The sequence below is a fragment of the Bos indicus genome, chromosome 14 (genome assembly GCF_029378745.1).
Source record: "Bos indicus isolate NIAB-ARS_2022 breed Sahiwal x Tharparkar chromosome 14, NIAB-ARS_B.indTharparkar_mat_pri_1.0, whole genome shotgun sequence".
NCBI classification, from domain to species: Eukaryota; Metazoa; Chordata; class Mammalia; order Artiodactyla; family Bovidae; genus Bos; species Bos indicus.
The window spans coordinates 64,763,207-64,777,203 of NC_091773.1; the positions used below are offsets into that span (position 1 = coordinate 64,763,207).

The following is a 13,997-nucleotide window of genomic DNA, read 5'->3' on the forward strand; positions in this document are numbered from 1 at the left end:
GACTGATATTTGCTAATTGAGAGTGTGGTAACATTTTTCAGAGGAGGGCTTAGGAGCTTTCTCTCCTTTAGTAATTGTTTTTGTTGTGATCAAAAGAGCTTTAAGAATTGTGTCATTTTAGTGAAAACTAACTGAATCCCCAGTTCTTTAATTAGGTTAACAAATTTTCTTGTGCAGAATTCTTGAGTCCAATAATGTAAGCTGTAATAAACCTGGGTATCAGTGAAACCTGCATTTTAAGAACCCACGTTTATGTATGATCAGTAATTCAAGAATTTGTTTTATTTTAAACAATTTCATATAACAATTAGTAGTATGCAAATTTATCATAAAAGATACAAGACTTAATACATATTTACAAGCTTAAAAATAGTCACTCTTGTGGTTGACAAAACTATCACTTTCCTAAATGAGTATGATATAGCAAAGTAATGGTGGAGCCATTTTTTTCATATTCAGCCTAAAGTGTCCATTAACAGTAAACAACTATGCAGTGATCTCTTTCTTATGCCCAGTAACATGTGAGGCTTAAGTTAAAGCAGACATTTGAAACTGAAATTCCTTAGCATCTCACAACTGTAGGTATCAGGTTGTAGGCCCAAGTTTGGATGTAATAAGTAAAAATGTATTTTAGTTGGAGTATCAAATTTTTACTGAATGCTCAAGGTGTACGTGGTGACCTAGGATCTTGAGCCAAATCCATTTTTTAAAAACAAAAAATCATGGTAATATCTTTATGCTGGATCATGCTAAGTCATCAAAATGAACTATTGTTAAGGTTAGTGTTAGGGTCCTTGACTTGGCTAAGGCATCAGGGTGAGTCCGTCCATAAAAGTATCCAGTAGTGGGAGTTCCCCAGTAGTGTGTTGCTTATGGAACTAAAGAAACTCACCTGAGCACCCTGGATCTGTTTTTAGCAGTAGACAAAAAAAGATTTGCTTGCCTAGCAAAACAGATTAGAAAGACATTTTTCCAAAATGTACCTGGATAAGTCATCAGTAAAATTTCAGTAAAAGTTTAGAGTAGAAATGTACATGGCAGCTTTCACTTAAAATAGCATCACGTTTAAATAACATTAACAAGTTAAACAGTAAGATCTTAAGCATTGAATTTCATTTAAAGCTAAACTTCTGCAGAGAAGGGTGTTAGGCAAAGATGATGTCTCATCCTAAAAAGAGATGCAGCAGGAGATAAAGTTTACATCTGTTTCCAACGCTTGACTACAGAGTTGACAATCTTAATTAAAGTCAAAATTTTAGCAAAAAGAGCAAAAAGGAATGTATTTTCAATACACGATAAGACCAAACAGGAAAGGACTAAGTTTTTTAATCACTCAATTTTGAAGTATCTTAGTTGTAGGAAAAAGGAAGAGTTTGAATTGAACAGTGGTTTCGTGTCCACAATAGATGTTAAGAGCTCATTAGGTTTCTTTTTCAAAAATAATGGCACAAGCAGCAATCAACACCTTGGAGGGGACTCAAGGGAACCCTTTCCTCAGGGCTTTATTTTTCACCATGGTAAATTTACTAATGAAAACTTGGGCAAAATGTGGATCAACCATATAATGGTATGTTTTCACAGTGGAGGGGAGCGGTTCCACAGCCACCACAGGGCATGACGTCTGCACGGAGGAGCAGCCGGGGCCCAGGTGACAAGAGGTCTTTGTGATGTAGTCCACAAGTCTGTTATACTGTTGCTCTGACAGTCTCTCTCGAACTCCATCCACCTGCGACCCAAAAGAAGTTTTCAGTTTCCAAACCCTCTTAAGGACACTTCCATAACAAGATTACTCCTTCTCTTGCATTGATATACTGGATGTTTCGCCTTGTAGGTTACCTACTAAAGCCACTGAATAAGCGCTTGGTGTGTAAAAGTCCCATGTTTGACGGTTTGGGAATATTTTACTCTTAAAAACATCTGTCACTGTTCTCTGGTAGCCTAGTCCAGGAAAAAAGGAGAAAGGTATCTTTGCTTTGTTTCATTCTAATCAACATTAAACTCTGAGATAAAAGCTCTGCTTGTTTCTGGAAACCTCTCCAGATAGAACGTCTACCTCTTTCAAACCAGTGGCTTTGGACAGAGCATTAAGAAAACAAATACCTTTTGAACTGTAACATTTTCTGCTTTTATAAATATTAGGATTTAAAGCTAGAGAAAATTAAAAAAACTGGGCAGAGGAAGGGGAAGTTTTTATGGAGAAGAGGGAGGATGCACAGTGCACTCATGGTCCGCCAGGGTCTGGCACGTCTTCAGTGGAGCTCAAATAGAAGAACTGATGCGCTACCCAAACTCTTGAGAGAGATTTTCTCAGGAAGTGCCCATCAGGCAAGTGGAGCTATAAATTACCCCCTTCCTGGAATTCTGTAGCGGTCCACTGTGTAAATCAAGTGGAGTGGGACGTTTCCAGTGTAAGCCGCTGGTCTCTGGGAATCAGGTAGCCGCTGACCTCTCCATGGCCTTTACCTACCAAACGTTGGCAAGACTACTCTGGAAGACTTACAAACATTTTAATGAGGACTTTGGAGTTCTTGAAATAGTAGTAAAGAATGTATATATTTCTGTGTAGGGCACAGAGACAGCGCAGCCAAGGCTGTCTTAGAAGCGGCAGAAAGCCAGTGGGATGGTAAAGAGAGGTCAGCCTGCCAGAAAAATAAGTAGGGCGTCCATTAGAGTTCAGTCTCATATTTTTAAATTTGGGAAAGAAAATAAAGGCCCCCAAAGATTCCCTGACAGATGAAAGCTGTGCACCACCAGGCAAAAGCCAGAACTCTGATGATATCATCTGATGGGGTCAGGATTCAGCTGGAAAGCTTCGAATACACAAGAGTCTTAATTGCTCCTCCTGAACAGCAGCACAGGAAAACCCGTGTTGTGAAAGGAACATGGCCAAGGAATAAATTGACCTTCTGACTCATTTTGAGCCTCTCATAAGGGATTTCAATAATGTGCCAGGCATATTAAGCAATTATTACCCTACAAATGGCTGCATTTAACTAAGAAAAGCAAATGCTGATTAAAAAAAAAAAATCCTGCCGTATTTGAATATACTGAATGATGTCATCTACAAATTAATTCCTTCCAAAATTCAAAGGAGCTATGTTTGCTAGCATCTAGAGCAAAATCCCAGAAAAGCCATTTCATGTAAAGATTTTAAAATACTATTCTTTTGTTTTCACTGGAAGACGGTGGGTAGGCTTCCCGGCCCAGGTTTCTGCCCGAGGCATAGGTTGGGCGCGGCCATTGAGGGAAACGCACCGTCAGGCAGCACTGCTGAGCGACCCCCACTGCCATTTTGGAAAGATTGGATCAGAGCATTATTAAGGAAGCATCTACTGTCTCCAAAAAATATTTTTTGTGCATTTTTGTTTTGCAGCCTGGGTCTCCATTGGAGTGAGTGGGGGAAGGTTTGAACACAGGATGAATGGGGCAGTTGTTTTTTGTTTGTTAGTAAGGAGTTGGGGTTAGAGGTAAAGGGTGAGAAAGGGGAATTTAGAGGCTGAAGGGTTGCAAGTCTGCTGGTCTGCCCAGTGCCTCCTGCTGCTGTGTAAGCTGCCCTGCAGTGTTCCTGCTCCCAGTCATCTCTTCCTGCCTCTGTTGCAGCCAATCCCTTCACCCTGACCCCTTCATCCTGAGCACCCTTGGGAAACGAGTGGTGAGCATGGTGTCCACAATGTCAGTGATCCCATGGTCTCAGGCTGGAAAACGTCTCGGGTGGTGACTCCACCTGCCATCTCAGTAACCCCCAGGGAAGCTGAGGTGTGTTCCCCTCCAGCTACAATTCCCCACAGTACTCTTCTCAAGCAGAAAAGCCAAAGAAGGATCACAGTTGAAGACAGTTTAACAGCAAATGCTGATTCTCTAGTCTCAATAGTTTAAGATCTGAAATATTTCCCAAGCCAACTGAAGAATAATGATGGTCCCAGATACTCCTCAGGGCTTTGGAAGCTTCTCGTTAAGGACCAGGGACTTGAAGATAATGATACTATCCCCTGCCAAGGCCTGTAGCCAGATCATTGCTGCTTTATTGTCAACCGGATCAGAAGATTTTGGCAGATCTAATAAAGTCAGGCTGGACATCTGACCTCTGTTTATTCCCAGAAAGTCATCAACTCAAACCAGCAATGTAGTCTTAGTGCCAAGCCCCAGCTTAAAGCCTGACTGATTATGATCCAAGAAACTAGAGAAATCTCAGAGTTGTTGTGGTTGGCTGCCTTCCATCTTCTCAGATAATTTTACCCAAACGGTGGTGTGAGGGAGACGCAGGCTCCCATACCAGGAAGAACATAATGAAAGAAGGAATCAGGCAGGACCTGCCAGAGGCAAGGTTGGCTGTCCTTTCTGGGAGCTACTCAGACCCTATGTTAGGACAGGCAGGTTCCACTTAAACTCTGATCCAACCCCAATCTAGCTGTGTGGGAAAAGATGTCCGTTTCCGAGGTCATCTCTCGGGGCCCCAAGGATCAGGCCATCAGCAGGGAGGCAGAGGCAGGGGCAGAGCAGGGTTCCAGTGGGTGCATGTGCTCACCCTGGTCTGGACGGCAGGAAGCCCATGATCACCTCTGGCCCCCGACTCCCAGAATGCACCCCCCCTCCCAGCTGTTGTGTGGCCAGGGAGCCTGCCCCCGGAGCCCACGCAGTGTCCCCAGGAGGTAGCGTGTAGCGCTCAGGGGGTGGGAAATGTCCTGCGGGGAAGGGGACACAGAGCCGCGTGGAAGACAGAGCAGGGGGTGGGAGAGAGCTGGAGACAAAAGTTTGACCCGAGCTCTCAGGAGCTGGGGCTGAGGGAGGCAGTGCCTGTGCTTATTGCACGCGTGACGCCCCTCGCTCCTGGGTGGCCCTTTCTCTCTCGTCCCTGCTGGAGGGACTGGCTGCAGCACTCCCAGGCCACGCGCAGACTCGGGCCTGCCCTGTGGACTTCAGACCTGGAGGCTGCTCTGTGGAATCGCTGCCCTGGTCCTGGCCCGGCTTGTTCAGACCCGCTCACTCTAGAGCTCCTGCACCCCGGCCCCACAACGACCGACCTTGGACTCTCGGGTGGCTGAGCCCCAGCGGTGAGTCCACCGGCCTTCTGCCGCCCCTGCCCCTGGCAGCCCTCCCAGTCTCTGGCGCCCACTGCAGAGGCTGCCGGCTCACAGACACCCGGTACCTGTGCTCACCCTGGGTCTCAATGCTGCCGGCAGCTAACCCCAGGCACCCCGCTGTCGAAAAGTACCTCTGCGTCACAGGCCACTCTGGGCTGCTTGAGCTGCACGATGAGCAAGCTGCTCTGCTCGCGGTCCTGTGTGCAGTCGATCTCCGTGACTGGGAAGGCCTGCTGCTGGGTGTCCTCGCTGACGCTCACCACGAAGAGCACGTCTGACGTCAGCAGCAGGCAGCCCTCGTGCTCCTGGCCTGAGCCCCTCACCAGAACAACCTCCAGGGCCATGTGCACTTCCGGTCTGCCCAGAGACTGGAGCATCTTCCTGCATCAGAGGAGAAAGGTGAGGCCACAGCCAGCTTGGGAGAGATGCTCACCTCTCAGGGCTCACAGTTTGAACCAATGCAAGGGCCCTCACCAATCTGATGATTCATTTCATCTTGAAATGTGTAATTGTCACTTTAATTCTGATTCTGGTCAGTCGAACCCAGCTCCTCCTGAAGACAAAGATACCCCTTGGTTTGGTGAGTCCTCTTCCCCCCATTAGAAATGTCACCCCTAATTAGGATACAGATGACCTCAGGCCCTCTCGCGGGCCCCGGCATCCCTGCCAATGGACATCCTGCCCTGAGTGGGACCTTCTGCTGCCAGCCCAGAGCTGTGGACCAGCAGCCTCTCCTGAAAACAGCTGCTCCTTTTGGGCTCCCCTGGAAGGGTGGCCCGTTAGCTGAGAGGAAGCCAGGCCCTGTTAACATACAGTGCACATGTACAGCTTAACCAGCGTCCAGATAATCTTACCAGACATATTTGACGTGGCTGTTTGGAGCCTGGTCAGCGTGCAGATCACTTGGCTGATAGCGCTGTTTGGGAAGCTGAGAAAGTCCAGCTCCGTGTAAAATACCTGTAGTAAGAGAAGTAAGGGGGTTTTACTAGTTGTTTTCTGGAAAACAGCTTCATGCTACAGTGATGTCATCTGCTCAGAGGCATCTGTAAAATGCTACAGATCCGAAATGATGTCACATCTCTGGAAGTAAGTGTATAGATAATCATTAAACATTGCAATGCTCTTAACCCAGGTGATCTTCTATTAGCTGCAAGCTGAAATATGAATGAGCTACAGTCCAAGTACAGGCGGGCAATTAGAGGAAGCATAATGCTCCTGGGAATAGTCAGGCCTGAGCAATAGCTTACACATCATTTACAGTTGATGTGACACAAAAGACTGTTAGTTGACTTCCTTGCTTAATATTACAATATGTCTATCTGCAGTGTGGCTGGTCAAATAAAAAACACAACACAGATGCACACAAAGGCGTGTGGTTGCCTAGATACAGTATTTAAATGACTTGGTCCAGCTGTTAGACATGAATCCATATATATTTATGAGCGCTCGCGGGGCCTCTGGTTTATTACACGCTCTCCCCGGTGCCAGCACCGAACGAGGGCACCCAGCGGCAGCCACGCAGTCCTCCAGAGACGCTCCAGAACCAGAGATGGTACAGCCTGTGTGCTTTCTGAGGGCCTGTAAATGTTTATAAACGAGGCACAGTCATTAGACTAAGAGTTAGTGGTTTGTAAAACCTTCAGAGAGGTAATAAAACTTTTACAAGAATGATGGAAACCAATGAGGCCATGTGAAGCTCTGCTCTGAGATGCTCTTACATAAGGGAGAAACCCCACAGCCTTGGGAAACGCGCAGTGAGGGACAAGGGCGCTTTCAAGACCAGAGGAATTTATGAAGTCTAAGTTGACTTTATCTTGCTGCCATCCATGGCAAAAGGAATACTGTTTCTGTGAATGTGTAAGTATTTGATAAGGGAGCGTTTAACTTTGTCCAGTTATGAGTTGCAGCAGTACTTTTTGTCAGTTTTCCTGTGAGTGAAAACGTCATTCATGGGAGGAGAGGGAGGCAGGCGTGAGGGGGAGGCGGGGAAGGGGCGGGAACACATGTTCCTGTCTGTGTGGTCTCCTAAAGGAGCCGCTCCGGATGGCTGCCTGAGCGCGGGCATTCTTCCTGCTCTCTTCCTCTCAGACATGGGTTTTATGCCCTAATCTGGCTGCCTCTTGTCAGATCTAGCAAGGCGCAGAGCCGCAGTCAAATGTACCCCGCGGACTTTACGGCCAGATGCAGCTACACGTGCAGAGTGCCTGCCCATTGTTTGAGGTGCCAGCCAGCCACCACTTCATGACCAAATGATACCGATTTTAGGCACAAAGGTAACAATTCCAGAGCCCCTGGCGGTCCTGTTCGGACTCTGTGCTTTCACTGCAAGGGCAAGTGTTCAATCCCTGGTTGGGGAACTAAGGAAGATTCTATAAGCCTTGCTGCTGCTGCTAAGTCGCTTCAGTCGTGTCCGACTCTGTGTGACCCACAGACGGCAGCCCACCAGGCTCCCCCGTCCCTGGGATTCTCCAGGCAAGAACACGAGTGGGTGGCCATTTCCTTCTCCAATGCATGAAAGTGAAAAGTGAAAGTGAAGTCGCTCAGTCGTGTCCGACTCTTCGCAACCCCATGGACGGCAGCCTACCGGGCTCCTCTGTTCATGGGATTTTCCAGGCAAGAGTACTGGAGTGGGCTGCCATTGCCTTCTCCACTATAAGCCTTGTGGTGAGGCCAAAAAAAAAAAGTAATTCCAGTTACCTATTTGAGGAGAAGGGGATGACAAAGGATGAGATGGCTGGATGGCATCACTGACTCAATGGACATGAGTTTGAGTAAACTCCGGCAGTTGGTGATGGACAGGGAGGCCTGGCGTGCTGCAGTCCATGGGGTCACAGAGTCGGACACGACTGAGTGACTGAACTGACTGACCGTCACCATTTTGCAGTAACTTACACTGCAGACCTGCTGACACTCATTTCCACAAGCAAATGTCAAACTGTCTTCAAGGTAAAGTACCATATTTATTGTAGTATCTATGCATTTATTTCACTTTTAAAAGACTTCTTTTTTTATACTGGATGGTTAGATAGCATCACCAACTCAATGGACATGAATTTGAGCAAACTCTGGAGATAGTGGAGGACAGAGGAGTCTGGAGTGCTGCAGTCCATGGGGTCACAAAGACTCAGACATGACTTAGTGATGGAACAACTATTTATGTAAAGTCACGTAATGTGCTCTGCCCAGAATGCAGAAAATTAGCACAGGAAGAGGTGCTTCCTTTCCCACACCCCCACTGCGTGCACATGGCTTTGTGGAGAGCCCTGGCACCATCCTAAGGCGGTAGTTCCACGAGCCTGGGTTCTCTGCACCAGTCTGCTCTGGGAATGGTTTTCAGTGGCAGATGATGCGCCTGTGCTGACCTTGGCCGGGAGACTGGGCCTGGCTGCAATAGCAACAGAGTCTGATGGCGAGAAAGCCATGCCTGATGCCAAGCTGCACGGGCAGTGTGCATGCATCCACCGACACATGCGTGCTCTTTCATTTCTTCAAATTGCTCACCAGAAAAAGTAAGTCTACTCTCTGCTTCAATATATTCGACTTTCTGTCCTCAACCTCTAACTCGTTACTTTTCATTAAAGCCTGCTTTGTTAAATGACTATAAAAAGATTCCATGACACATACACTGAAATTACTAATTGATTTCCTAGCTCTATAATTTTATCATAATTTATTAGTAGTAGTCTAATTCTATTCTTCGTGTAGATAAGCCTAAGGAGGTGAGAAAAAGAACTATTATTTATAGCTTTATCTATTTTATTTTTCACTCCTTGGTCATGTGAGGGGCTAGATTATCTTAGGGAAACCTTGGTATAGTAACGCAAATTAACCAGTGACGTCCGAGTTGGCCAGTTCTCCAGGACTCACCATAGCCAGTCTGTGACACCAGCTCAGCAGCCCCTCCGATGGGCTTCGTGAACACCCCCATGATTCCTTTCCCCACGCCAGAGATAACACCCTTGGCCTTGTGTCCTGCTGAAGCTTGAGCCTCCGATGTTTTCTGGAAGTTCTGCATTGGCTGATCAACTATACCAGCAATTGCACCTGAAAAATAATGAAAGCCTGGGTAAGGACGGAGGCATGAAATCCTGAGAAAGGGAAAGCTTTCAATCTGCAACAGTTTTGTTTGGATTGAAAATGAAACCCCACCCTCATTATAAAGCGCTCTACCATGCACTCATTTACCATTTATCTAAGTACACTGAGGCTATTTTAGACATTTATTATTGCAGTATCTTCATCAAAACATGATGTTCTGACTAGGTTTGACCCAACACAGCCAGGATCTATGAAGTTCAGTTTAGAATTTAATAAACATGCCAGACTATTTCCAAGTGCACCCACACACCTTTCTCCAGAAATCAAGCAACACGGTTTAGAGCAAAGCAGGAACAATTCCTTAGGAGAGTGAGCAGAATATATTTTCACTGAATCTGGGGATGAAAAACCTGAAAAGGGCGAGCCTCTTTCTTGTTCGCTCTTTTAGTAAGAATAAGAGCAGTCGTTTAGTATAACATAATATTAATATATTAAGAATTACATAGTAAGACTAATTATTGATATCGTAATAATTATTTCTATTACAGTAAGTCTGTCTCAAGGGCTTACTGTATGCTAAGGGCTCACTTGTAGGAGATCGTTAATTCTCACAATCCTCAGGAGTCGTGGTTTTATCCTCAGCACAAGGCCGCCAAGGCACAGGGAGGTTAAGGAGTTTTCCCAAGGTCACACAGCTGTCCTGTGCTTGCGCCAGGATTTGGGTCTAGGGAGTCAGAGTCACAGCCTCATTCTTAACCACCAAGCTAGTCACTGATCCTGTTTATAAAACAAGCTTCTCTCCTTGACCAGTCTTGGAAAAATCTCCTTTTCTCTCACTTCAACTGAGGATTGGCCACTTAACTCTTCACTTGAGAACAGTAGAAGCCCAGAACTCACGGCTGTCTGCTCTAACAGCTTTCCCAGTGGGCAGCCGGGCCAGGCGTGGAGCTGGCGCGTGAATCCCTCAGCCTCTGTGGGTCCCCTCCTTGCTCCTTGCACTCTGAGGGACCAGGGGTGAGTTTGAGTAAAAGGCCTCAAAAATCCAGATTTTTCTGCCACAACGGAGTGAAGGGTTCCCTAACCCAGCAAGAGGTAAAAATTTCATTACAATTCTTGACAGAATTCTGTTTTCAACTCAAACCTGCTAGGATTAATGAAAATGTACCATCCCTGGGTAGAAATTTTAGCTAATGTCAAATCCCATTATTCCAAATGCCACTAATTCAAAGTCTCCTGGGTAAAGGGAGATTTCCAGGTCTCAGTTAATGACCTGCTAATTTCAAGTCATATTCCATTGAACAAAATCCAGTAAAACAAAAAGGCCAGTTCCTTTGTGTCAGTTATAAAGGGAACATTCTTCATGGATTCCACTCTTCTAAATTTTGACAGCGCCATTTAAGTTTATATATTGACAGATTAACAGTGACCTGAAGCGAAGGGTCTGTTTCCCAGCCTAGACCACAGCTTCCCAAACCTCTTATTCAAATGATGCTGGAAGCAGAGGAGGCTGCTCATGGTTGGCCTGGGCTGCCGTGGCGGTCAGCAACCACAGGCCACGGCGGTTCAGGCGCTCTACGACACCCAGTCTCGGGGCCTGGGCTGGGAGCTCGCCTCGCGTCTTCAGTCTGAGGAATCTGAGGTTCTGTTCTCCATCTATGAGGTCAGGGCAGCTGGGAAGTATTAACGGAACCCGCTGCACTGGGAGGGGCAGGAACCCTGGGGTCTTCTCTTCAAATCATCTCACGGCAGGCAGGTCAAAATGAAAAGCATCATATAAAAGAATATAGCCTTTGCGATGTCACTTCCTGATTTCTTTGAAAGACGCCCATGCTGAGAGCAGAAAAGGTGGGGTAAATAATAACAAATCTACTATCAAATTAATTGCCTTTGCATTTTTCTGGTAGAAATGTCTTTTCTCAGGTGCAGATTTCCATTAAGACTATTAAAACTGAGTTAGGAGGGGGGCAGGTGAAAATCTCCCATTTTCCCTTAACATGTCAGGCCTGTGCCTGGGGCAGCCCCCACCCCGGGCTCTGACCTCCACCTGCCTAAGCGCAGAGAGGAACCGCAGCGAGGCTCCCCTCTGATCCTCCACTTTCTGCAGCCCCCGGCTGCAGTGAAGGCTCGGTTACTGGGGCTTTGATAGATAACCTCTTCTGGCCGTCCCCGAAGTGGGAAGCCTGAACACTGTGACAGGTGTTAGATCCTAAGAGGCAGAGGAGGAGCTGTGGGGTCCCGGGGTCCCGGGTGGGATGCTGGCCCGAGGTACACACGGGGCCCGGTTGCCTGAGACCCCAGCCCCGCCCACGAAGCAGCTCTCAAAGAGGCAGAGGGGCTTTCTCCATAAGCCTGATCCAGCCAAATCCCACCACCGGTAAATTATTTACTGCTGTATAGTCCAACTCTGCTCTGAGGCTTTAGGTAGTGGAAATGGATCCCAAAACTTGTCTGCTGGGCATCAGGCCATGGAGGCCAGCCATGTGGAGCTGGCTGTGATGTGACGAGGTGAAGCAGGGAGGGGAGGGGGCTTCCAGGGACCCTTCCTGTGCCCGCCAGCCTGGCTTCGCTTTCTCCTTTTCTTTTATTGCCGTGCTGCGTGGCCTGTGGATCTTAGTTCCCCAACCAAGGATCAAACTCATGCCCTCACGTGGGAGGGACATGCAGAGGCCTAACCACCGGACCACCAGGGAAGTCCCAGCCGTGCTTCCTTTCCTGCCCTTCCTTTGGTGGAAGAGGGGGGCTTGCTCTGTGAAGCAAGGAAACGAAAAGGCTCTCCTCACCTCTTCTGTGACTCGCTCAGCTTTAGGCTTGGTCACTATTGATGTTCTGCCCGTGTGGCTGTTCCAGTGCTGCCGTGTTGCATGTTGTAATTTTATTTTGGGCTTTTTTGTTTTTAATCACGATGGTGGAGGCACAGGCTGTGACACCGCTCCAAAGCTCACCGTTCCACGGACAAACAAGCCCCACAGAGTGTACTGGGTATCCCAGCTTGAGGCTCGCTTGTTTTTGACCAGAACAGATCAGCAAACTGAGAAGGAAGCATGCTCGTTGTTCCGAAACTCCCTTCTAATTGGAACGCAGGGTGCTGATGGCTGAGGGCGGCACCAGGGGGACCGCGGGCCAGCACCTTCTGGGCGCCCACGTCCTGACTCACCTGGTGGAGGTGTTGTGGCTGGGATTCTGAACGTCATCCCGAGAGTGGCCATGGAGATGGGGCGTGGCTGCTGGGAAATCCAGCAACTAACTCTTAAGTCAGAGAAGGGAGTTCTGACAGCCTGCCTTTGGTATTCATGAGAGAGAAGTCCCATCTGGGAGGTAACGTGCCCGGTAAGTGCCACATGGAGCTCACATCTCCTCTCAGCAGGCTCCAGGCTGAGGTAGAAAGTGGGGCTGTCCGGGGAACAGAGCTGCTAAGTGTGGGCAATCCTGCACTTAGAGTTGACGCCAACTCTGCCGGCTGGACAGTTCTTCCAAAAGCCACTGCTTTCTGAAAACAGTTGTAGACCTCCTCCAGGAGCTTTGGTGGCATCCCTCTCTGCGCCATCATTTCCTTGCTGACCCGGGGCGATGGGCCTGGCCAGGCAGCTATAGATGTCCTTGGATTTTTCAAGAGCCTCATAACACTCCACAGTGTCCTCATGAGGGCTGAGCTGAGTCAAGAAGGCCCATCAAACTCATAAACATTTGGGGGAAATGTGTTTTTCCTACTCTGCAACTTTCAGTTGTTCAGTCTCCCCACATCCTGATTGTTTCCAGGCGTGGAGCCCTTCAGGGTGGGTGACATGTGGAAAGACCCAGGCTCTTGTCCCTTCTGGATGCACGACCTGGGCAAGTCAACTAACTTCATCCACATCTAGGGTTTGAAGACCAGACAAGATGACTCATGTGGAAGTGCTCTGACAACCTTGAATTGTTATTTAAATATATTTTTACTAACTAGGTCATTTATATTTACGTCATGTATGAAGTGTTATTTAAATATATTTTTACTAACTAGGTCATTTATAAAGGAAGAAACTGAGGAACTAGGTTTTTTATTTCACTAAGCGTGGCTATTATATATAAACAGCTCTAACTTCAGCTGGGCACTTACTGGCATGCAGCGGTTTTATACACCATTTCTGGGGATGTATTACATGGCGACAAATCCATTCTAGCCTCCCTTTTTTCTTCCTGCCATACATCAAGGACCAGACATTTTGAGATGACCCAGTGATCATGTGGGATACAGTTATTGAACTCTTTCAAGAAAGGAAGCTGGTTGGGTCAACCTTAGTCTGAGGAGCACAGAAATGGAAACACTGCTCATGGTGTGTTGCTGGGAGCGGAGCTCCTGGGGGCCCAGGGTCAGAGCACTGCTGGCAGGGGCAACCAGATTCACATCATTCCTGGAACTCCTAGGTTTGCGGAAATTAACTTTAGATTCTGAAAGACTCCATGAGCCTACTGCAATTTCCATAGACAGCCTAAATGATTCCCTTGCATGGAGGAGTGTGTACAAAACATGATGACTATAGCAAAGTTCAAAGGTTTGGGATTATTTATCCTGGTTAATAATAGGAGCCATGCTCCAAAGGGTGACGTCACAAAGGCAGAATCACAGCTCCCCACGTAAGTGATTTCTACCACCCCGCAGAGTCTCAGACAGTGGAAAACAGGGAGTGGGTGTGGGCATCTCTGGGTGGGAAGAGCCCAGATCAGCCAAGATGGAAACAGCCACATGCCAGCCAGCTCAGGTCTCCTCTGCTGAGTGCCTCCGTCCAAGATCCTGGACAGTGGGGAGGAAGCACTCCTGCCCATAGCAGAGGGCATGCAAGGTCACAATTCTTAGCAGAAAGAGGTCCCACGGTTGCCAGATAATGACCCAAGGCCTCCACA

General features: G+C 47.5%; 1 protein-coding gene across 12 annotated transcripts in view; it reads right to left on the reverse strand.

The window, feature by feature from the left end:
• Positions 1 to 260: 260 nt before the first annotated feature.
• VPS13B (vacuolar protein sorting 13 homolog B) overlaps positions 261 to 13,997 on the reverse strand; it is an 807,303-nt gene continuing 793,566 nt past the window's right edge. For all 12 annotated transcript variants that reach the window (XM_070803099.1, XM_070803104.1, XM_070803105.1 and 9 more), the window contains 4 exons: positions 8,949 to 9,125; positions 5,936 to 6,038; positions 5,213 to 5,462; positions 261 to 1,726 (listed from right to left, as the gene is read on the reverse strand). In XM_070803099.1, coding sequence (XP_070659200.1) covers positions 1,478 to 1,726; positions 5,213 to 5,462; positions 5,936 to 6,038; positions 8,949 to 9,125 — 779 coding nt within the window. In that variant the 3' untranslated portion in view covers positions 261 to 1,477. The remainder of the gene's footprint in view (positions 1,727 to 5,212; positions 5,463 to 5,935; positions 6,039 to 8,948; positions 9,126 to 13,997) is intronic.